Source organism: Sinocyclocheilus grahami, unplaced genomic scaffold, assembly GCF_001515645.1.
Source record: "Sinocyclocheilus grahami isolate Dianchi unplaced genomic scaffold, SAMN03320097.WGS_v1.1 scaffold843.1, whole genome shotgun sequence".
Classification (NCBI taxonomy): domain Eukaryota; kingdom Metazoa; phylum Chordata; class Actinopteri; order Cypriniformes; family Cyprinidae; genus Sinocyclocheilus; species Sinocyclocheilus grahami.
In genome coordinates this window covers 526,880-553,559 of record NW_015506022.1, presented here as the reverse complement: position 1 = coordinate 553,559, position 26,680 = coordinate 526,880, and the positions used below count along the sequence as shown (strand labels likewise).

At 36.3% G+C, this 26,680-nt stretch overlaps 1 protein-coding gene across 1 annotated transcript in view; it reads right to left on the bottom strand.

The window, feature by feature from the left end:
- brsk2a (BR serine/threonine kinase 2a) overlaps positions 1–26,680 on the bottom strand; it is a 254,881-nt gene that overhangs the window by 61,377 nt on the left and 166,824 nt on the right. The window contains exons 3-5 of the mRNA XM_016247583.1: positions 16,356–16,441; positions 13,488–13,628; positions 3,692–3,808 (exon numbers count right to left, since the gene is read on the bottom strand). Of these exons, the coding sequence (XP_016103069.1) occupies positions 3,692–3,808; positions 13,488–13,628; positions 16,356–16,441 (344 nt within the window). The remainder of the gene's footprint in view (positions 1–3,691; positions 3,809–13,487; positions 13,629–16,355; positions 16,442–26,680) is intronic.

Below are 26,680 nucleotides of genomic sequence, written 5' to 3'. Positions count from 1 at the left end.
ATGAATGAACTAATGAACAAATGAATGAATGAATGAATGAACGAACAAATGAACGAACGAATGAATGAACGAACTAACTAAAGAACAAATGAATGAATGAATGAACGAACAAACGAATGAACAAACAAACGAACGAATGAATGAACGAACTAATGAACAAATGAATGAATGAATGAATGAATGAACGAACAAACGAACGAACAAACAAACGAACGAATGAATGAACGAACTAATGAACAAATGAATGAATGAATGAATGAATGAACGAACAAACGAACGAACAAACAAACGAACGAATGAATGAACGAACTAATGAACAAATGAATGAATGAATGAATGAACGAACAACCGAACGAACAAACAAACAAACGAACGAATGAACGAACTAATGAACAAATGAATGACTGAATGAATGAACGAACGAATGAATGAACGAACTAACTAAAGAACAAATGAATGAATGAATGAACGAACAAACGAATGAACAAACAAACGAACGAATGAATGAACGAACTAATGAACAAATGAATGAATGAATGAATGAATGAACGAACAAACGAACGAACGAACTAATGAACAAATGACTGAATGAACGAAGAAAGGAACGAACAAACGAACGAACGAATGAATGAATGAATGAATGAATGAATGAATGAATGAATGAATGAATGAACAAACGAACGAATAAACAAATGAACGAACGAATGAACGAACTAATGAACAAATGAATGAATGAACGAACAAACGAACGAACTAATGAACAAATGAATGAATGAATGAATGAACGGACTTTAAAGGAACTAATGAATTGATAAAATGAATGAGTTGAGTTTTAAAATGTGTGAATGAATAAACAAACGAATTAATTAATAAATGAATAAAAATAAAATGAATGAACAAATAATTTTAATGAAGTCTGAATAAATAAATAAAAATGTTTAAAATGAATAAAGAAACTATTAAATTAACAAACAAATAAAATTAATGAACAAATATTTTAATGAATTCTGAAAAATAAATAAAAATGTTTCAAATGAATAAATTAATTATTAAATTAACAAACAAACAAACACAATTAATGTATAAATATTTTTTACAAATAATGAATGAATTAATGAAAATTAATGAAAGGAATGCACATTTTAAACAATGAATATATTAATGAATAAATAAAACAAGTAAATAAAACAAAATATTTTTGTGAAGGATGGAATAAATGGATGATTTTTTTAAATGAATGAATGAAAGAAGTGAATAAATAATCAAATGAATGAACAAATGTTTTTAAATGAACAAATAAATAAAACTAACATTACACATAAATCACCCAAAAATATAATAAAAACAAATAAATGTTTTTTTTAAATAATGAATGTTTGAATAAACAATTATTAAATGAGCAAATACAAAAATAAATAAATAAACAAATACATTAATTAATTAATTAATTAATTCAAACATCTGTCTCTCCCTAAGCGTGCTTTTCTTTTGCATAAAAGTGAATACATGTATGCATTCATATATGTGTAAGTATTAAGTAATCTGTGTGATACAGACATAAGAAACTGAATGTACAGTCAGCCAGACACGGTCACAAAATAAACCCTTTCATGAGTTGTGGGGTCACTGTAAAGCATCAAGGACACTGGGTTCAGAATCAGCCCAGATCTGCTTCGGAGCTGATGGGAGATTCACAGATTCATCCCGATAGGAGATGTTGAGTCACGCCGCTGCGAGGAGACTGACCCGCGGTGAGCGAACAGGTCGGTCAGCGGAGCACTCATTATATAACGTGAGGTGACTCTGCCTCGCTGATTTCCCTGCATTCAGCTAAATGTTTGAATAAACAATTATTAAATGAGAAAATACAAAAATAAATAAATACATTAATTAATTAATTAATTAATTCAAACATCTGTCTCTCCCTAAGCGTGCTTTTCTTTTGCATAAAAGTGAATACATGTATGCATTTATATCTGTGTAAGTATTAAGTAATCTGTGTGATACAGACATAAGAAACTGAATGTACAGTCAGCCAGACACGGTCACAAAATAAACCCTTTCATGAGTTGTGGGGTCACTGTAAAGCATCAAGGACACTGGGTTCAGAATCAGCCCAGATCTGCTTCGGAGCTGATGGGAGATTCACAGATTCATCCCGATAGGAGATGTTGAGTCACGCCGCTGCGAGGAGACTGACCCGCGGTGAGCGAACAGGTCGGTCAGCGGAGCACTCATTATATAACGTGAGGTGACTCTGCCTCGCTGATTTCCCTGCATTCAGCTTTAATCTATGGCCACGGCTGGCGGTAATCCTAAAGGTCAGGCGAACAAACACGGCAAAATGAATCCACTGACGAAAGACACGAGGCTTTGTGGCATATGTGGGGGGCGAAGCCAGTTATTGAAAGGAGAAATAATGATATTAAGAAAGAAATGAAGGGCAATAAATGAGTCGTGCTCGTATCTCTCCAGCCCAGGCCTCGATGAAACCAGAAGAAAAGACTAATCACACTGATGATGTCAGAGGGGGCGGGTCATACAATTCAGCTCAAAGTTCATTGGCTGCTTCCACATGATTGACTTCCCATTAAAGTGCACATTTTTTAAACTCAGCTGGACATTTATGAATAAAAGCAACGCAAAGAGTTTTTTAAAATTTGATTTAGAATGATTAATGCATTTGTGCACTACTTTAAATTATAGACTTTTACAGCTTTATTATATAAATTATAGACTTTTACAGCTTTATTATATAAATTATAGACTTTTAAATTATATTTCTTTTTCAAATAAATTATGTTCTTTTGGACTTTCTATCAGTTTTATTTAGTATGAGATATAGAAATTTTACTATCATTTTTATTAATATTTTGAAGTACTTTTTATTTGTATATTTTTCATTTTAATATACATCCAATCATAAAAATAGCCAATCATAAGAGACATGATTCATTTATTAACTCATTGAAGTCTTAAAGCTACAGTAACAAAAACCTGTTTATTATTGGCCAGAGAGAGGATGGAAAATGCTTATGAAGAACTAAGTTACAACCAAGAAAGCTTCACTAGCAATATAACTGGAGTTCAGGAGAACAAAATAAAATACAAACATCTAGAAAGACCCTAATAAGTGTAATCACCATATATAATATCATCTGACACAAAAACAAATGCATTTGTGACTCTGCCGTGATGTGCTTTCATTTCCTACATTCATTCATCTTTACAGGCAACTCTGGAGCACATTGAAAATAGATATTTTAGGCCTAAATTTAAGATTTATGCATTTAAAAAGTATGAACATGTTAAATTTGGCTAGCTGTGTAACATGCACTATTTAATTAGTTAAATGAGATTGAAACAAATGGGTTTGATCAATTATAAACATACAGGTATATATACAGTATAACCCAATTTATGCTGTATAAACATAGTAGTTAAAAACACATTTACTTGATAAGTAATATTACAGAAATTTTACCAGTATCATCTATGTATGCCTAACAAATATGCATCACATTAAGTTTATTAGATAGTTTATGTTAAGCTGTGTAAACCAAATGGATGGACATTTTATATGCAACTCATTTACATCAATCTTAAATTTAGACCTAAAGATTTTCAGTCTGAGCTAAAGGCATTGACTGTCCTGATCATTAGTGTTATAATGACTCTCGGTTTCACTCACCCACAGCTGGTTTCCAGCAGACTGTCTCCCACCTGCAGGGATGCCATGCCGAAATCTGCTATCCTGATGTTATTCTTCTCATCCAGCAACAGGTTCTCCGGCTTCAGGTCCCTGTGACTGTACAAGAGCAAATGAGATGTGAAAACTGCGGCTTGAGTTCTCACAGTAACACTGTATATTACAGTATATTTGGCCTTGTATCAGCTAGACTAGTTGTGTCTCTGAACTTGTAATGAGATGCTTTTCAATGATCTCTGTTTCTCTCTTTCAGCACTACTAGTCTACAAGAGCCTGTGGGAGCCCGTCATGACAGATGAATGAATGAATGAATGAGTTTTTTTATGAGATAGTGTGTCAGATAGTGTGTTCAGATGTGTCAGAGTGTGATGTTAAGTGCTCATCTGACCACAGGCGGACATGAATTAGCAGCTTCCAACCATTCAAAACTTTCTCTTAATTAATTTGCTGCCCCATTTTTTCACTGTGTGAAGCAAGATGATTTTGTACAAAAGAAACAAAAGTATTGTAAAAAACAAACAAACAAAGGAAAAACAAAACAAAAAACCCAAGCAAGGCAAAACAACACAAAACAAAGAAAAATAACAAAAACAAAAAACAAAACCAAAAAACAAAGTAAAACAATACAAACAAACAACGAAACAAAAAACAAAGCAAGGCGAAACAGTACAAAAAAAAACACAAAACAAAGCAAAATAACAAAACAAATATAAAAAACAAAAAGCAGAGCAAAGCAAAAAATTTAATAAACAAGCAAAAACAAACAAAAAACAAAGCAAAACAACACAAAGAAACAACAAAACAAAGCAAGGCAAAACAATGCAAAACAAAAACACAAAACAAAGCAAAATAACAAAACAAATATAAAAAACAAAAAGCAGAGCAAAGCAAAAAATTTAATAAACAAGCAAAAACAAACAAAGTGAGGCTAATTTCAATGCCTCTGGTCTGCAGGTTAATGGAGAAACGGGGCAAATCGAGCTGCATGTTAGTTTAGTTTTTGATAGTATCAGGTTTGTATTTGCCGCTGAGGCACCAAATGTTTCCCTCAGTCCACCATGAGCTCTTAAATTGCATATTTATTGGCCCAGTGATAGTTTAAAATTGTAACGCACATGTTGTTATGTTGCTTGCTGATAGAGATCTGCATTTAAATGATGCTTAATATATTTTTTATGGTTACAATCAAAACCGCAGTTCTGGCTGAAGTGTTTCTTCCTATAAAAAGCTCATAAAGAGTATCTGTTCAGCATCTGCACGTCGAAGGATTGCTGTATTTATTATTATAAATACAAACGTGGTGGGAAACGTGGCCTGCTGGGTCGTGCCGGTTCTGATGTGTTGTGTTTTGGTGCTTATCTGCAGACGACAGAAGTTTAAACTCAACTTCATTTCTGAAAGCAAGCCATCCTGCTACCTTCATGTCTTCTCTAGACTGTCATATTTAACAAAACAGCAAAAAGTTCATTTGGAATGAATGAATGAATGCAATTAAAGAATACATTTTTAAATGAGTGAGATGAATGAACACGTATTTATAAAGAAATAAATTGGCCCAATTAGCACTCAAACAAGCTTTACATCATTGTAATGTAAAGAGCAGCAGGCGGCACATGCAATAGGACATGATCTATCTTAATCACATGCTGTTCACAGCGGTCTAATTATGAGAGAGTTTAATTACAGAACATGTACTGTATACATGTTTAGTGGTGCTTTGGCTTTTCTGCATGCTGGCTATTTAATGTTGGCTAATTTACTTTCTTAATGCGCATTCCTGGTATTACGTGCACAGTTTCTCGGTCCACACTGAGCTCAAGAACACTTTCTCCACTCAGTGGCATACTACAAAATTCGAAGACCCTCTGTAAAGGGTGCCGCCCAAAATTTATGACATCATGCATTTATATCAGGTGCGAAATAGCGGAATATTAGTTTTAACCAACAGGTGCCAGTGGTGCAACTCTCAACAATTAACTGCAAACTCAATTAACTGCATTGCCAATAGATAAAATCAAATCATGTACCACTTTTTTTTTTAAAGTCATAGTTAAAGTCACAAAATTTAAATTTGCTGACAATTTATGCAGTCTCAGGCCATCCAAGATGTAGATGAATTTATTTTTTTTACAGTATAGGATTTGGAGAAATGTTACATTGCATCATTTTCTCACCAATGGATCCTCAGCAGTGAATGGGTGCCGTCAAAATGAGAGTCCAAACAGCTGATGAAAACATCACAATAATCCACACCACTCCAGTCCATCAATTAACATCTTGTGTAGCGAAAAGTTTTTGGCACAATTTTAATTTATGAGTTTGTAATCCATAAGAACGCTTTCTCCATTGAAAAAAGCTGTCTTGCCTGAATCAGGAGAGAAATATGCACAGAAGCGAAAGTTAAACGCCGAAAGTTAAACATATTAAAGGTGGAATTGTTTCTTACAAACACACAGCATTCGACTTTTCAAGTCATTAATTGATGGACTGCAGTGGTGTGGATTGTGGATTATTGTGATTTATTTATCAGCTGTTTGGCCTCTCATTCTGAGGGCACCCATTCACTGCAAAGGATCCACTGGTGAGCAAGTGATGTAATGCTACATTTCTCCAAATACTATGAAGAAACAAACATTGCATTTTGACAGCAAGACAAAAGTGATCGTATTTTTCCACCAAAAGCCAAACATGATGATTATCATCCATTACCACTGACAGTTTTCCACACATTCCCTGAATTGACAACTGGGATTTCACAGTGGGATCCAACACAGTGGTAACCTACAAAATCATTACAAGAATCGAGATCTCATCCGAAACGTTCTCTAGTGGCACATAAAAACCTTATAACACAGCTCTGCACTCAGAAGATCAAATAACAGAAGCAAAGAAAGTGCATTTGTGCTAATTTCAGATTTATTAAACAATCTCCTTGTGACTCTTATTTCCACTGAGGGATCGAGGGAGTGCTACTCTACAGATCTTCATATCTGGCCGTTACTTCTGAGTGTCAAGTGAGGCAATATTGGAAGAATCGGTAAAAATGGATTGGGTGAGTTTGTCCTTTCAGACAGACTGCTTGTTATATATGTATACTCTGCCTGACAGCTGTTGTCATACATGGACTCTATTAGTAGGTATATTTGGAGGAATATTCATGTCTAGCAACTCCAGAAGGACGGTTTCGTAGGTGGACAGAAAGACACTGAATGACTGAATGAGCAGTCAGCCTTCAGCTATTAAAACGTCTAAACCGTTCATGCTTCGAATAGCCATGTCAATCTGTCCATCACAATAAAAAACCAGCACCCATTTAAAAAAAGTGTTTATATTTCAGGATAGAATATGTGTGGATGGTAGAACATGTGCTCTGTTCCAAAACTGATACGTAACCTTAAAAGTCACTGACTTATGAAGCAGCAGCTTTAAGGACCGGCAAATAGCCCTAGACGCAACAGATTCAAATGGAGTTTGACATTAGCATGTTGCTATGCTAAAAACATGATAAGGTGTGTAGTAGAGGTCTCTCCCGTGGGAACCGACCGGATTTTTTGCGCCGCGGGATTAAATTCCCGAATAAAACGCGGTAGCGGTCGGTAACTCTGAATAAAAATTTGTATATTTTTATTTTCTCTGACACTTTGTTTCATACTGTGTTGCATAAAATATTAAACGAATTTTGTGTCTTAAGATAATTCATATAAATACAAGTCAAAGTCAATAAATTCAAGACTCTTGACAAGACGAATAAAATACCATACAATTTTGTGCAGACTACACTTTTAACAATTTAAATGTGAGATTCTGGAAACGAGATCTAAATTTAGCAGGAACGGTCGGGTCGGGAAGAAAATTATTCTAAGCGGACAGCAGGTGAACAAAGAGTGAATATATAGCGGGAGCGGGTGGGTGCAGAATAGAACCTTGCGGAAGTGGGACTAAAAAACCAGTCCCGCGCAGACCTCTAGTGTGTAGGTGGACCAAAAGTCTTATTTTTCCTGGACATGTCCTGTTTGGGATTTCTAAATTGCCTAATAATTGGTTTTGGATTTATTTTCCTATTGTTTTCATACTTGCTGAAGATAACGACTGAAAAGTAGTTTGACCAATAGCGTTCCCTCACACGAAACTCTCGACTGTGCAGATTCCTATTTAAATGACTGGATGTCACCTGCAAAATTTAGTCAAATAAGTGTGAACATACCTATACTCTATATTGAGCATACAAATCCACAACACTAAAAATGGGGAAAATAGTAAATGTTTTAATTGAGTAAATAATTTCTATTGACACTGGAAATTAAATGTTCAATGAGTGGTGCTAAAATGTTAATGCTCGATTGCAGAAAACATGAGATAAAAATGTTTTTGCTGAAGCAACCATGTTATGTTAACTTGCTTCTTGTGTTTACTTGTGTTTAACAAGACTCACAAGTGTTGCTGTACCGGGTGCGCTACAGAGCAAGTTTACTACATTAGAAAAGCTATACATATGAAGCTGTTACATGATTCAAACATCAAACTTGACTGATTTACAAATCATGCACAATGGTAATTGTTTTCAGGTTACTATTGTGCAAGAAACTTCCCTAAAGTAAGTCTTTATTAATCGCTAGCTGCCCTTGTAATCATAATTTGTGTGAAAAGGAATAAAAGTTGCTGGTGTTTCACCGCCATTAGTGTTCACTTCAGCTGGAAACTGTAGTGAATGTATGTTTTTGGAGTTTTGCAAAAATGTTGCAATGGGCACATTTTTCCAACGTTGCACAATTAATATGTATATCACCATAACGTATCAATTAACCCAAAAAAGGTGAAAGATTGAGGTGAAAATGATTGCAATTATGCATACAATGGTTAATTAGTGTAATTAATGCACATACTTAAGCATAAATATGCTGCCTACCATTTGGACCAGCCGTCACACACACCTGTGATGCCTTAAAATGCTGTCTAAGCAGGTTTCAGAAATTATAATATATAAGATGTGCTTGCAGGCAAAGCGAACAATAAAGAAAAGACAGACAACAAAAAGACAGACAGATTGCAAGACAAACTGCGAGACGAATAATGAAATGGGAAAGGACGGAAGTGTAAAAGTGAACACTGGGTGGGTATTTCTCCCATCATCCCCTGCTGACTGTCCCAGCATGAGATCAGAGGGGCCGGGTGGCTCTCAGTCACATATGAAGTAAGCAAACAGCCGGGGAAGTGTGACAGCATGACAGGAACATTTCTCATGGCTGCTGCAGCATACTGCCCTACTGCTGCTCTGCGTGAGGCCTGCAGCTCTGAGAAATGAAGCAGGGACCAGAGACGGCAAGACACGGAGTCTGTGGGGCTCAGCAGACACACTAAAGGTGCACAAAAGAGAGCTTTATTGCTGATCTGAGATCAGAGTGTGGCTGCCATTCATCATCACATGGTGTGCATGATGGTGTGGGTTTATAACAGAAAGATTGTGTTGAGATTGCATGTTTTATTTTTGTTAACTTTACACTTTCTTGTTTTATTTAATTTTATATCTTTTTATTTTTCCATTTGCACTATTTAAGTGTATTTGTCTCATCAAATGTATTTATACACACATACACACACACACATTGAGAGAGAACTGATGCAAAAGTACTGGTACCATGGTTTGTTTGCATTTGTTTATGTATTATTGTTTTTATTTAGCTAGCCCATTTACCATGGTAACACCATCATACAGTGCATCCGGAAAGTATTCACAGCGCTTCATTTTTCCACATTTTGTTATATTACAGCCTTATGCCAAAATGGATTAAATTCATTATTTCTCAATTCTACAAACAATACCCAATAACGACAATGTGAAAAGTTTTTGAAATCTTTGCAAATTTATTTAAAAATAAATAAAAATCACATGTACATAGGTATTCAATACTTTGTTGAAGCACCTTTGGCACCAATTACAGCCTCAAATCTGTTTGGGTACGATGCGACAAGTTTTGCTCATCATCATTTGGCAATTATCTGTCATTCTTCTCACCTCTTCACCTCTCAAGCTCTGTCAGGTTGGATGGGGGCAGATGCACATTTTCAGGTTTCTCCAGAAATATTTGATTGGGTTCAAGCTCAGGCTGTGGTTGGGCCACTCAAGCACATTCACAGAGTGGTCTATGAGCCACTCTTGTTGTGTGCTTAGGGTCATTGTCCTGTTGGAAGGTGAACCTTCTGCCCAGTCTGAGCTTCTGAATGCTCTGAACTAGGTTTTCATTAAGGCCCTCTCAATATTTTGGTGCATTGAGCTTTTCTTCTAGTCTGATGAGTCCCTCAGTCCCTGCCGCTGAAAAACAGCCCCACAGTATGAGGCTGCTACCAGCACACTTTACTTTTGGGATGGTACTCTGCAGGTGATGAGCAGAGCTGGATTCCTTCAAACATGATGCTTAGAATTGAGATTCATCAGACCAGAGACTTTTATTTCTCATAGTCCGAGAGTCTTTTAGATGCTTTTTTGCAAGTTCCAAGTGTGTTTTCATGTGTCTTCACTGAGGAGAAGATCGCGTTTGGCCGCACCACCATAAAGCCCAGATTGGTGGAGTGTTGCAGCGATGTTTGTCCTTCTGTAGCTTTTACCTATCTCCACATATGATCATGGAGCTCAACTAGAGTGACCATCAGCTTCTTGGTCACCAGTCTAGACAAGACCCTTCATCAACTGCTCAGTTTGGCCAGGAGGCCAGCTCTCGAAAAAGTCCTGGTTGTTTTAAACTTCTTTCATTAAGGGTAACAAAGACTACATTCTTCTGTGAACCTTCAATGCTGCAGACGTTTTTCTGTACACTCAACAATCCTGTCTCAGAGGTCTACAGACAATTCCTTGGACCTCAAGGCTTGGTTTGTGCTCTGACATGCACTGTTAACTGTGGGACCTTATATAGACAGGTGTGTGCCTTTCCAAATCATGTCCAATCAACTGCTTCAGATCATAAAAAAGGTAAGAATGAGATGGTTCTTTGACTGAATGGTAAAAAATGAGTGTAGCAGGATAGATAATGAATGACTGGACAAAGAAAGAAAGAAAGAAATAAAGCTCTCTTGCCACAAATAGAGATCTTGGCACAGCCTGTAGTGGCTTATTGCTTTAATTGCCTCAATCTGAGAACACGACCATCATGATTTTCATTAAAACACATTAACATATTCAGGAATGACTGCTCACACTCACCATATTGAGTGACTGTGGCAGAAGTCCAGAGCTGAGATGATCTCGGAAACAGGATGCACCTGAGCTCAATTTTGAGTGCTATGGCAAAGGCTGTGAATACTTATGTACATGTGATTTGTCGTTTTTTTTTTATTTTGAATAAATTTCCAAAGCTTTCAAACAAACTTCTTTCACATTGTCATTATGGGGAATTGTTTGTAGAATTGAGAAATAAAATGAAATGAATTTAATCCATTTTGGAATAATTTATTTATTCATTCATTCATTCATGGGGATTAGGAGGGTTGGATGGGTTTCAAAGGGTCAGCTTGTTCTGTTTATTGTGAAGAAGATTTTGGACAATTGCATATAAATAGCACCACAGTATTACCACCTGATACGGTCAAAGTACCACAGTATCACCACAGTAGATTTTCTGAGGCAATTCTTTCATCTTGCCAGTAATATGGATACACACAAATGCAAATGTGTATGTGTGTGGCGTAAAAACCCACGGTGATACACTGATTACCCATAATACCTCTCTTTTATCTCTAAATAGATCAGCTTGATATCACTCTTACACGTTAAATGAGAGGATTTGCTCCTTTATCCAAGTGTCAGTGTTTCAGAGCTGCAGCTCAAAGGAAAGTTTCTGCCTTCAAGTCACCGTTGTCTGAATGATCATATTTATGAGATGAGAGCACATGAACGGCACCATAACCCTCGGAAAATGTATTTGTGGCACTGCCAGAAGTTTGCCACAGGGGCTTCCTGAACGCTATGCTTTTGTAAGGGGATGTCTTAATTAGCAGTGAGGAAACTGGAGATTTCTGGGGTTTTCTGAGGCAAAATCATACCAGAACCTAATTGGTACCGATGATAAAGAGGTTTGATTATAATAACTGTCGACAAAACAATTCCGTTTATATATTTTATGTACTGTTGATGAAGAACTTGCAGAAAATCATTCTCTTATGACCATCCTTTGCTCTTCGTTTTGCATTTCGTCTCATTAGCATTAAAAAGTATTTGGCAGTAGGTGGAAAAAATAGAGAAAGTTTCATTTGGATTTGACCAAAATCATTTTAACGCACATCATGTCGTAATTTTTCGTAAGCAAGGCAGCATAAGTGCATTTATGGGGGTTAAAGACCATTTCACACTATTTGTCCAAAGTTTGCTTCAGTGCAACAAAGCATTTGCAAAACAAAAGGCTTGATTAAAGCTGATGACGTGGTTCAGAAGTCAATATTTGCTAATGATGTTTGCTAAAGAAACATGATCATTATACATCGTCGGCTGAGCCCTCACCTTTTTCAATTTTCATAACCCTGTTTTATGCTTCAGGGAACCAAACAGGACCAATTATCAAAAACAAACGAAAATACCAGCTTACAGAAATAACAGCTTCAGATATTTTGTCAAATTACGCAGTGGTTTTATTGTTATGGCAAACTGTAATCAATTGGATGCAGAGTTTTTGGTTTAAAAAGTGCAAAAGCCACTGATGTGTGAAAAGCTATCAAGAAGCACGGTTAAATTTTCCTTTTTTGAGTTAAAAAATGTTTTGTCTTCAACTGATGTGGTCATGCTGTTTTGGCATATAACTAATAGCCTGGAAACACACAAAACGTGTCACTTAATCATCACTTGGACAATATCACATCCAAAACGCAGTTCAGATGAGGACTCTGATCATAAATCAAGAAGAGAAACTATAAGAGGCGACGTGCCTTGCTTTGCCTTTCCTCGGACGTCTTTTGAGAGAAAAAAAGAGCTTGAGTCTGATATCTTGATATGGTTATAATCGAAAGCCCCGGGGTATGAATATGAATTTAACGAGCACAAGAGGGAAGAGCTCTCGCCAGCTCACCGGCCGCGTCTAATCTATTAAGTGTGAAAAAGGTGGGAAAGACTAGGCTGGACTGACTTTTAGGACGCATTGCTGAGGTTTTGTGTTAGGATCAGCTTTTCTTTTGTGTTTTCTATCTGCTTCAGAACATTGCAACCCTAATTCAGTACACATTTCCAGCTTGTTTGTGTAATACCTTTGGATTAATGTTGGAGACTAAACGTTCCCAACAACAATAAAATAAAAATGATGAGACAAACAAACAAATCAAAAGAATTCATTATTAATTTCAACCCTAATACGTTTCATATTTTTGACTTGTTTGTGTAGCACCTTGTGTTTGTGTTCTCAAATGGATGGATGGCTGCCTACACTCTTAAAAATAAAGGTGCTTCACGATGCCATAGAAGAACCTTTGTTGTCTAAATGGTTCCATAAAGAACCTTTAACATCTGAAGAACCTTTCTGTTTCACAAAAGGTTCTTTGTGGCAAAAGAAGGTGCTTCAGATCATAAAAAAGGTAAGAATGAGATGGTTCTTTGACTGAATGGTAAAAAATGAGTGTAGCAGGATAGATAATGAATGACTGGACAAAGAAAGAAAGAAAGAAAGAAAGCTCTCTTGCCACAAATAGAGATCTTGGCACAGCCTGTAGTGGCTTATTGCTTTAATTGCCTCAATCTGAGAACACGACCATCATGATTTTCATTAAAACATTAACATATTCAGGAATGACTGCTCACACTCACCATATTGAGTGACTGTGGCAGAAGTCCAGAGCTGAGATGATCTGTCTGAAGAACTTTCGAGCTTCTTTGGGTGTTAATCGGCCCTTCTTTACCAGATAGTCAAACAGCTCTCCACCTGACACGTGCTCTAAAACCAAATACCTGCAAACAAGACAGAGAGAAATAACGTTATATACTCTGACATGATTCTTACTGAAACAGGGAGTTTATGCAGAACATATAGATGAGCCAGACTTTGTTTTATATAACAGTCCTTTTGTGTATGATGAACCATGGCTGAATTTGGAATAGCAGACATTGTGTACTACTTCTTAGATATAAAAATGAACTAAAAATATTAAGGTAGTATGCTAGAATGTTATTCTAAATTCAGCCCATGACTTACTTGTAATTGACCTATCGGTAACCCCCGCCCCCTTAGTTACTGCTGCTCACTCTTACAATGACAGCTGTCAGTGTGAAAACCTTGTCACAGGATGTTTTTTTTTTTATGGACACAGAAGGACCATCATTCAAGTGGGACTTAAATATGCCATGGAGGGATAGATAAAATATATTCAAATAAATATGTAAAAATACAGATCACAATACAATTACAATTACGATTGTCACGATCGCAATGACAACATCCTGGATCAACACCGTTCATGTACTGCAGTGTAAGATTAAATTAATTTACATTTAACCAGTTTAATATGGAGAGGCACTAAAATGTTGACCTTCGTTTATGTGTTTTGACCTACACTGTACATGACGTGAGAACAGTCTGCTATTTAGGTTTGTACGTTAGCATGGACTCGCTAACTTTAACGTTAGCTATAGTTTTAGCCAGAGATACCTTGCTAAAGCACAAAATGAGAATACGGCAACCAGAAAATGAACGTTTTCGTCTTCATTGGGATTGGGGTTGAATGCTTAGGGACATTTTGCTCTGTTTTGTTTGGGTTTAGGAAATGGAATAAAGTATAAAGTATAATAAGTGCCACAGGCACATCGTTTTATTATTTTTGTAGCATAAACACCATCAAACCGATGAATGCTTCGGATCTTCCAATGCTTCTCTATGGCGCTGAAACCTAAAGATGTCCGAGTTCCGGTTCGTGTGCAACTGATACTCAACTGCCATTGGCTCATCTGCGTTCGAGGGGAGGGGCTTACCAATAAGTCAATTGTTAGTCAGTGGCAGTTGGTATAGAGTGCAACCAGGGGCGCCGTAAGGGGAGGTTAGGACGATTTTAAGGGCCCGGAAAGTGGGGGCCCGAGTGGATATGCTGTCCAGGGGGCCCAGCAACTGTAGCGGCACCCCTGAGTGCAATTGTTGGGTTTCGGTGGTTAAAAAAAAATTATAAATTAAAAAAAAAACTTTTTTCAAATTTTTTCAGAACAGGAGAACTGATTTTGTACGATAATTTATAAACCTTTAAAGAAAGACCTACTGTAAGCTATGAGGTTGTAATCGATAGTATATGCTATATACATATTTATATACATATTTTTAAATAATCACATTCACTAGCAGAATTCCTGGTGTAAAACTACATTACCCATAATTCTGCTGAGGAATTCCACCAATCAGTGAATTGCAACAAGCAAATTGAGACAAAAGATCTCTTTTAACTCCCTTAAAGCACTGCAAATTATGTAATGTGGCTCCATCCAAAATCACATACTTCCCTACTATTAGGCAAAAAACAGTGCACATTTGATGGACACTTAACTATCCCATGAGGCCACGAGAGTGGATTTGCAGTAAATCAAGCAACTGACGAATGTAGATTACATTCATAGTCAATAGTGTATATTCTTCATCATTTATAATTTATTTACGCAATTCGCAATGCTTCATGAGATTGTAGATTTTTCTCTCGTGGACAAAAATTTGATTGGACTAGACCAGGGTTCCTCAAATCTTGCCCTGGAGGGCCAATGCGCTGCAGAGTTTAACAATAAACATGGTAAAAAGTGCAGTATTACCATGATAAGTGATGTGAATTATAAAACCCGTGGAGTGCTTCCAAACTGACAAGAATACATAGAAGTGACGAGGTAAACAGAAACAAACAACACGATTGGTAGTGTAAGATTACTTTTACATAATAGCGCAAATTAATAAAGAGAATCATATTTTAGACATATATTGATATTTGTTTTGTAATTTTTGCCCCATTAGCAAAATAGGTCAAAATGAAGTCACAACAATCATCCAAAGTGTCTCTGAGTAACACACAGTAGAATTGATTCAGCTCTTAATGAATCAGTGTTTGAACAAATTGGTTGAGTGAATGATTCAATTAAATCACTTGTCGCCACCTAGTGAAAGTCACTGAAAGAAGTAATAACACCATGACACTGTGTTATATAGTGTAGAATGGGTCATATTCATATACCATGGCAAGAATGGTAAACACGGTAAAAAAAAGTACATATTACCATGATGCCAAGTGATGTAAAAAAAAAAATGTATAAAACTCATGCGGTGCTTCAAAACTGAAGAAAGTATAAACAAGTGAGTTTATAACAGTTTAAACAGAAATTATGAGGTAAACAGAAATCATTTTTATGAAGATTTGTTGATGCCAAAAAATGCTAAGTGAATTATCATGGTGTTTACATGTCATGAAGGATGACTCGTGGCCCCATTAGCAGCTTAGCTGCTTCACACTTTCATCATTAGGAGTGTTTTAGCACCAGCAGAATCACTTTCTTACAAAACCTCTTAAGATCAAACACATTTACACTTGCATTTCTGCCAAACTGTTAGGCTATAGACACCAAACTTGTTTGTTTTTGCTCTACACTCACATTTTGGGTTTGCAATCTTGATCATATTTCATCTTTATTAAATATTTATTTATTTATTATACTTACAAATATTTCTTATTTTCATAGACGTCGTGCAACTTTAATACATGTGGATGTTCTATTAGCTTCAAGATGGCGATCTCTCGCTCCACCTGTGGAGAAATAAGATAAAAAAATATATATTGAATTCACAGCACCAATAATTCAACTATAGTAAGCAGCAATACTAATCAAATATAACATGTAACATTTCATTCATTCATTTATCTATCTTTCATAAATGAATACTGACAAAACCTATAATGGGTACTTTACACATTGTCATACAAACAATCAGTAGTTAGATATAAGATCAAGCTGCATATTTCTGATTCACTAAAATAACCGACTTATTGATGTCATTTTTTCGGGAATCGACCTGTACTGGCCACATTGTATGTTTTTGATTCACTAAAAACAATTGTCTCATAAGATTCATTTATTCATGAATTGGACTGTACAGTGTGGTGCATTTCCTAAAAGCATCATTAGCTAACTATGTAGTCGCAAGTTCCATTGAACTTGGTCACGACGGAACTTGCAACCATAGTTCCTTTTGGGAAACCCCTGGTCGCATTTTATGTTATTGATTCACTACAAAGAATCGACTCATTAGAGTCATTCACTCAGGAATCAAACTGTACTGGTCATGTTTTAGGTTTTTGATTCACTAAAAATAATAGACTCATTAGAGTCATTTATTCGGGAATTGGACTACACCAGCTGCACTGTATGTTTCTGGTTCACTAAAAGAACTGACTCATTGGTGTCACTGTTCGGGCAGTGTATGTTTTTGATTCACTAAAAAGAATCAACTCATTAGAGTCATTCGTTCAGGAATGGGACTGTACTGGTCGAGTTGTATGTTTTTAATCACTAAAAACAACTGGCTCTTTACGGTCATCAATTTGTGATTCAGACTGTACTGGTAGTGTTTTATGTTTCTGCTTATGTTTCTATGTTTCATTAAAAGAAACAACTCCTTGGAGTCATTAATAATATATTCCGATTCACTAAAAGAACCAACTCATTAGAGTAATTTGTGTGAGAATTGGACTACATGGATCGCTGTGTTTTACGTGAATCATTTAACCCTAGCTAGACGGTTTGGCCAAGCCAAATAGACAACATTTCTGTGATTTGGACCGAGTGACCTTCAATATGTCACTGCAACTGCAATGTTTGAACTGATACTGCAGTAGTTGAGACCTGAGAGCAGCCAAATTGCAACTTGAACTCTGAGAGGTTTCATAAATGTAAAATGAAAAATGATAACAGATCGGCCACAAAACCCTCAAGTTCAGATGCCCATGTCAAGTAGAGCAGACCTTTGCAGAATTCTTCAGGAACAGTCCATAGTGCTACTTTGATACATAAGCATCCTTGTCAGTCTATTGAATAGACTATGCTTATAAATGGATTCCCACATGCACAAGATAAACATATTTTCTCATTGAATCAAGCTTAGGACGACTTATAAGGCGAGTCTACATGAAAGATCTCTCTGACCTGACAGGGAACCAAAGGAAATCTTAAAATCGCAAAAGAACTGAGCTCATAAGTCACAGACCGAACCTAAGATTGTGCCAGTTGTAAGCAAGACAATCGTGTTTGATTTACATCACTGTCTTCTGGAATAATCCTAGCATGCACACCTGCCACTGCAGATCAGAGCGGAGGATGGGGACGTAGACGATATTTCCCGAACCCACCTGACCCTAATGTTCCACAGCAGCACTTTGCTCGTGCCTCTCGAAACCTACTGAATTACTTGCGCTCATCCAACCTCACTACACTCCAGTACAGACCGCTCATGTGACTCAAGTCAGCGGTCCCCAGTGCTTTGAACTCTGTGGAGTCAGCCTTCAAGCTTCAGTTGTAACTCTGCAGCTTGACTTTGACCCTGTTTGCTGTTGACCTTTGAAATCGCAGCCAGTGATGTACAGAACATTTGCATCATGCATGACACAACGACACAAAGTCATTCAGAGAAAAACATTCCTAATTCTAGAAGATCCCACCCCCCTCCTTGAACTTAATGAAAATTTCCACCACATCTCAGTTGATGTTTTGTGTTTGAAACATTCTCTTATGAAAATTACATTTGAACATTTTTGGAATAAACGGACCACCTTCTTAATCTTGCTATGGTTAAATTAATTGGTATTTTGCTACATTGCATTTTATGCATCCTAAATACATCAAATTAAATAATAATTTCACTTTTTTGCATAATTTGACACAATTAGACAATCCAAACTTGACTGGAAATGACACAATAAAAATATTCTGCTCACAAATATTTTTTTACCTTGATATTTTACTCTTTGGGTTGGTAAGATGTTTTTGAAGTGTCTTATGTTCAATAAGGTTGCATATATGTGACCAAAAATATAGTAAAAACAGTAATATTGTGAAATATTATTAAAATTTTAAATAATTGTTTTCTATTTGAAAATATCAAGATCATCTGTGATCAAGAAACATTTCTGATGATCCATTTTGAAAACAGTTGAGCTGCTTCCTATTTTTGGGAAACCATGATACATTTTTAAGGAATTTTTGATTAATTATATGTTCAAAACAACCGTATTTGTTAAAATATAAATTATTTGTAACATTATGTCTTTACTATCACTTTTGATCAATTTAATGCATCTTTGCTGAATAAAAATAAAATAATAATGTTATTAAAAAAAAAACTCTTGCTGACCCAATGGAAAAATAGTGTACCTCCTTATTTTATTCACACATATATCATGTTTCATCTCAAGTTCTACACTGACATTGTGAAAGAAATCACAAACTTTTGAAAGAAAGAAAAAAATTATGGTGGAAACGATGATGAAAAAAACTATAAATAAATAATTCATTAAATTATTAATGGTTAAAAAAGATATTCAATTATTGTGTCACAATACATTTGACATTTGTTTACGAGTATTTCACTCGGATTATATTACCATAGTTTGAAAAATGTAATATTTCTTATATTTTTCATGCATTTTAATATTGAAATAATCTGGGACAAGAATAAATCAAATCCACAATAAAATCATACATACAGTAAGTGCCATTTGAAAATGTAAAAGTTACCAAGACTTAAACGTGAACATTATATAACGTAAGAAGAAGCTCAAATCTGTTAGTTTTAATAAAACCAACCCTTGGGACATAAAGTACAACTGGAAGTGAAAGAAACCCAATTCTGCGGCCCACAGGTTTGTTCCCCACGAGGAGAACGATCACCATTGTTCCCTTCAGCAAAGCACTTAAACCCAGGTTTCTCCAGAGGGGACTGTCACTGTAATCATTTGTGCCGCTGCTCTATGCTGAAGTCGTGAAAACACATTCGGTCCTGCTATATGTGGCAAAAACATAAAGATCCTGAGCCAAGCTAATCCAATCTGTCCTAACATTCTATAACTAGCCTCAGTATTCTGGTAAATACCTGGATTGATTTGGTTTCATCAACTGACATCATCTGCACAACATTGAGTCAAAGTCCTTCACTTGCTGTTTTAATCAGGCATACAGATGTGATAGGACTATTCAGGGAGTAAACAATCTGGCCAATGGCTGAAGAGAGAGCTGGAACAGCCACGGAAATCCCAGACAAAGCCATCTTGACAAACGTGGCACCAGACCAAACCTCACTGAATGGCTGATCCAAAGCCAGTCCGAAGAGCCAAGCAGTGGAATGTCATTCAACACAAGGATGTGCCACAGGATCTCTGCTGAGCATAAACTGCGCTCAGGGGCTTGAGGAAAGCCATGGGATGAGAAATCTCTACTGCTGAATACTACTCAATAAAAGCAAATGAAGTTAGGCTGAGGAGGTCTATAATAGCAAGAAAAAGCTATCCGTAAGCATTACAGCAGCATTCATCTCAATGGCAGTAGCTCAACAGGCACATGCCAACTTGAAAGTTTGTGCGCTGGCAAATTTGATCAATTCCGGAAACTTTTTTTTTGTTGAGCAAATCACATAAGCTGTAAAAAAGTAGTAACCATCAAGTAAAAAGTAATAACATATTTTTAATCACACTCTGAATATGTATGCGAGTCTACATTATTTTCAATATATATAGGTTTTTGGGGAGTCGCACAACATGACATTTTACCACCTAAACTAAACTTGCCTTGTCATAAGAAGGTCAAATTATGGAATATGTTAATAGACTTATTGACCAAGACAAACAAAATTGATGTAATTTGCTATTTTGTATTATTTGTTTCTGCATGTTGGTTGCACCACATGACTTTAGTCATGCCTCTTGTGCAATTTCAAATAATAATAAGCAACAAAGCAGTTTTGTTCATTTAGTTTTATTCTAAAACAGTAATAAATTTGATGCCAAATCAGGTGTTATTTTCAAGAATTTCATCATTTTAATCTTTTTTCTTCATTATTATATCAGAACAGTTCACCTTAACCTTTTCGACTATGTAAAAAAAAAAAAACAGGAATTAAAAACGTTCATCATAGAAAAGGTGTATTCAAGACACTGTACATAGGAATTTCCAAAAAAAACCTCACCTATTTGACCCAGATGCCCTAAATCTGTCGTCTCAAAGTATTAAGGTCTAAATTATGAAATGATTAGTGCTAATTAGACTGTAAATACATTTTAAAAGTTGAAGTTGAAAGTGGTACAAAAGTGATTGCAAATATCGATTTTAAGCACTGATTGTCTATGACAAGCCCTTGAAATAGCTCTTCTAAATCTGTGAAACTTGGAAGCTCCGTGGCAGCAGTAGCGTGAATTTATTCCTTGTGATTAAAATGTTGCTGCAAATGAGCCTGACTCTCTCCTCCGTCCATTAACATCATGTCCACCCTACGCTCGCCAACTTCTCATTGCTCCATCTAACCATATTGACCCATTCCCTCAAAATGTCAGTTTGCCGGCACCTGTGCACCTACTTCTATGAATAGCCGAGCGTTAATTAACTCTACACATCTGTGTGCATGCAGCCATCCAATTTCCATATAACTTCATTAGTGAGTTATTACACCAGGTCTGGCCTCGACTCCACGCCACTTTGAGTCAACGTGGGCCGGCGGAGATTCGGGTTCAGGTTGCAGGTTCTTGATTTGTGGGAGTGAGTTGAGATGAAGGCTGTATCGAGTTAATTCAAAATGCTTTAATTGTATAACAAAAATGTGTGGGTTCTCAAGACAAAGAGATTCTTGTAAAGATTGTAAAGCAGTAAATACAAATTATGGTAATTTACTTCCCCTAGTGGTTGGGAGCAACTTGAAATGCAGTGTTTTACAAAAGCTCGCTTTCTGCTTTTGTCTGCATTTTGTCTGCAAAATAACTAAATGTAAATGTAAACTCCCTTTCCAATTAATGAGGTTGTGTCGTGGACTAATATTGTTGTGTTGTGTTACGCTTAGCTGTTTTCTTAGCTTGGTCAGGTTGGAGTGTTAGCCGGTTTTAAAGAGGCTTTAGGCACATTCTAGACCAGCTGAAGACCAGTTTGGTAGGGCAAGAAGACTAGCTTAAACCAACTAAGGCCAGCAAATCAGCTCATGCTGGTTTAGCAGGGAGGGATGTGCAAAACTACACATTTTCAAAATAAACTTTTCGTGGCTCAAGTTTGTAAATGTATTCTGCTAAAAAATTACAGCTAACTGTCAACATGCTGAAACCCTTTCTGAGAAGTTGTATCTCTTCATTCATCGCCTGTGAAGCAGTCGCTAAAATATTAAAGATAAAAACAACTAGAACCACAAACAACTAAGAACAGCTAAAATCTCACAAGTCAACCTTGTTAAGGCCTTATAGACATATGATTAGTGCCCTAAACATACAAAGAGCGCATGTGTCTGCTTATTAATCAAAATCAACTATATATCACAACTGGAAGTTTTTACAAGCACTCGATGATGGTTTAAAGTGGGTAAGAAAATACATTAATAACTACACACACTCTCAAGTGTAGCTTGATGATAATTGTACTTCTAATTATTAATTATATGTAGCCTAAGCATTATAGATAGTTTGTGTTTCTGGTGTAGAACCAAACTTTGTTTAGCTTAATGTAATGTTGTATATTGAGAAGCAGATGATGTTAAATCCATTTACGAGATACATATCTGAGGAAAAAGTTGGTCGGCGCCATCTAGCGTGCAGGCGTGAATTAGCAGAAGGCGAACATTTTGCGAAGTTTCGCATTCGGTGTGAAAGCACCGTTCATTGGCAATTCGCCTCGCTTTTTCGCATCGCGCTCAGTGTGGAAAGGCCTTTATGGTAAGTACTAAACTTTGCTAATGATATTGTGTTGTGCTTCCCATAGCTTGTTTTGCTGTTAGTAATGCTTTGATAATCCTGTCATGGAAAAATAAAGATAATCAAATGTGTCCAAAATTATTAGAACACTAGTATTTTCACCAGCTAAAAAATGGTTTTAAGTCAGTTATTTCTATGTTTTGCTGTAGTGTGTCAGTAGTAAATATCAGTTTACATGTCCAAACATTCATTTTGCTATTAATTGTAATAATGCAGTGAGATTTTTGTCTGACAACAGCCTGTCTGTCTGGAATGACACGAAGAAACAGAACAAACTGAGACAGACTATAAATCCAGACTTAAAACCATTTTTTAGCTGCTGAAAATACTAGCGTTCTAATACTTTTGGCCACCACTGTATATGTGTGTGTAAATATTTCTTAAATATATACATGTATGTGTGTGTACACAGTACACATATGTGACCCATGCTGGCAAAATGAGTAGATTTTTTAATTTTGAGCTGCCAGCAAAAAAAAAGCCAAAAATGTCGATTTTGGTCGAATCTGAGATTTTCACAAAAATGTGTTCATTAAGCCCTCGTCTAGTGATCCCAGTGCTCCAAATAGTAATTAAACATCTAAAAGTATCTTTATTTGTACGTTTTCTGAGATGAGTACCTTTTCTCCGCTCGCTTCTCATGCTGCCTCTCATCCGAAGCGCATGCATAAAGACGACAGACACCAACAGCGCTCTATCCCGATACACATATACAGAGATTTACAATAGGTTAAATATATTTAAGTATTCACGCAAACATAATCTGTTATATCTTAAGTGAACGTTTGGGGAACTTTTGGGGAAAAACATCAGATGTGTAACATTATATTAGATCCGTGCATTACACTATGTCTTAATATATATACTGGCTGTCTCATTACTGTTAATCAAACAATAAACGAAAAGAGGGAATCACTCGATGCATGATTGAACTGCTTTTGTAGTTTTAATAATCCGTTTATTTTTAATGAACACACTTAAGTGATTTTTAAATTTTACTACTCATTTTTCTTACTTGAATGCTTATGTTTAGATGTGAAATAAAAGTAGGTAATACACTTGTTTCTTTCTTATATTTGTTTATTTTTTGCATTGGTTCATTAATCTAGTAATGATTATTAAGAAAAGAAGTAGGGGAAAATATGTAATGTTGCTGGGTGATTTTGCTTTCGTACCTTCAGAAAACTTTACATTTTACATTTACATTTACATTTAGTCATTTAGCAGACGCTTTTATCCAAAGCGACTTACAATTGGGGGATACATAAAGCGATTCTTCTTAAGAGAGGCAAACAGACACAAGAAGTGGTTGTAATACCAAGTTCTTAGACATTGTTCATCCGTTTATTTTTAATGAACACACTTAAGTGATTTTTAAATTTTACAACTCATTTTTCTTACTTGAATGCTTATGTTTAGATGTGAAATAAAAGTAGGTAACACACTTGTTTCTTTCTTATATTTGTTTATTTTTTGCATTGGTTCATTAATCTAGTAATGATTATTAAGAAAAGAAGTAGGGGAAAATATGTAATGTTGCTGGGTGATTTTGCTTTCGTACCTTCAGAAAACTTTAAATCAGTTTTTCTCTAAATTTACTTTGCTGACTCCATCGACTTCAAACAGGTGTAACTCAGTAATTTTTTCACCCCATTCCAACATATCACACATAATTTTGAAGGTCTGGTAATAGAGTCTTCTTAGCAGCAAGTAATAATACTTTAAATCAGTTTTTCTCTAAATTTACTTTGCTGACTCCATCGACTTCAAACAGGTGTAACTCAGTAATTTTTTCACCCCATTCCAACATATCACACATAATTTTGAAGGTCTGGTAATAGAGAATCCAAAAATAAAAATAATAAATTTTTGAAAATTTGCTCATTGTGACTGCCAGCACTAGTCACATATATTATGTAAACACAAACTTTTTTACACTATAAAACATGCTGGGTTGTTTCAACCCAATGTTGGGTCAAATATGGACTAACCCAACTGTTGGGTTAAATTTTGGTTACATTTTTAAATTGGCTTTTTAACCCAACAGTTGGGTTAATCCATATTTGACCCAACATTGGGTTGAAACAACCCAGCATTTTTTAGAGTGTACGATTAATCGTGATTAATCGATTTGCCAGCCCTATTTTCAATATAAATAGAAACCGTATACACATACTACAATGCCACATAATTTTTACATTTTCTGAAGAATATCTCAGTGGGTACTTGCATGTACTAAACTTACTAATCAATTTTACTTTAACTAGTAAGTTACTGGATTAGTAGTAAGTTTCATTTCTGTTAAAGTTGTTGTGCTGTTAACCTGTGTTAGGTTTGCTAATAGCATTATGTTGCAACTCACATTGCATGTTCTGATGACTGTAAAATGTTGACAGAAAAATAAAGATAATTGTTTATTTATTGCAATGAGAATTGCTAAAGATAACGGCGAAAAAGACTCAGTGTCAGAGGAGCACAGAAGTTTGATCAAGACCTTGCAGAACAGAACATGAGAAACTATTTCATCCACCAAAGTAGTGAAGATGGACATGCCGTCATGTCAAATAAAACGTTGCTAGCTTCACAAGGAAGGAATATCTAGTCTCGCTGCAACTAAAAGCAAAAAGTGGAGTGATACATAACGAAACAATCAGCAACCACGTTCAGCAACTGAGCACTGTAGGACCCATAGTACCATGATGCTGTGCTGCCATTTTTTCCTCTTTTTTCCCTTCATGATGGAATCCCAGAGCTCTATCACTTACTTTCAAAACCAAGAGCCCTTTACGTATCATGAGATCAGAAAGGGAGTGACAGACTGACAGCCATGAATCAAAGTTGCATTTGGCCATTTGATCTGAGCTCATTCCTCTGACTCGGATTCTTACGATTTTGGAAAGTTGTGTGGTCCTGGAAAAGCACAAAGGGGAAACATTTGGGCTGAGTTAAGCCAAAGCGCATCTATTCCCCAGTCGTGGTGCTGATGGTGCGAGCCATGTTGGTGCCCTGGGCCTTAGCCGCATCTCTGTTCCTCATTAACACAACATGTGCTGAGTGTGAATGTTCTTTGCAGTGAGCAGAAGCCATAGCGGTGTGAACACAGCTGTTAGCATTGCACAGCAGTGACAAAGACAAAGACAACTGGAGGAGAAATGCAGGGGGGGGGGGGGGGGGGTATATTGTACCTCTGAGCTAAAAGCCTTGTGCTACAAGAGACAAAAGCAGTTTGATGAGTCATTTGAAACACATTAACCTTAACTGTTTGTCTTTAATGTTGATACTGTAATATTTAAATTATGACCAAACTGCACACAGTCTGTTATTTTCATATACAGTGGGTACGGAAAGTATTCAGACCCCCTTAAATTTTTCACTCTTTGTTATATTGCAGCCATTTGCTAAAATCATTTAAGTTCATTTTTTTTCCTCATTAATGTACACACAGCACCCCATATTGACAGAAAAACACAGAATTGTTGACATTTTTGCAGATTTATTAAAAAAGAAAAACTGAAATATCACATGGTCCTAAATATTCAGACCCTTTGCTCCTTGAGATGGTTCTACACCTTCATTTGAGTCCAGCTGTGTTTGATTATACTGATTGGACTTGATTAGGAAAGCCACACACCTGTCTATATAAGACCTTACAGCTCACAGTGCATGTCAGAGCAAATGAGAATCATGAGGTCAAAGGAACTGCCTGAAGAGCTCAGAGACAGAATTGGGGCAAGGCACAGGTCTGGGCAAGGGTACAAAAAACATTTCTGCTGCACTTAAGGTTCCTAAGAGCACAGTGGCCTCCATAATCCTTAAATGGAAGACGTTTGGGACGACCAGAACCCTTCCTAGAGCTGGCCGTCCGGCCAAACTGAGCTATCGGGGGAGAAGTGAGAGAGGTAAAGAAGAACCCAAAGATCACTGTGGCTGAGCTCCAGAGATGCAGTCGGGAGATGGGAGAATGGGAGAAAGAGTCAACCATCACTGCAGCCCCCCCCCAGTCGGGGCTTTATGGCAGAGTGGCCCGACGGAAGCCACTCCTCAGTGCAAGAC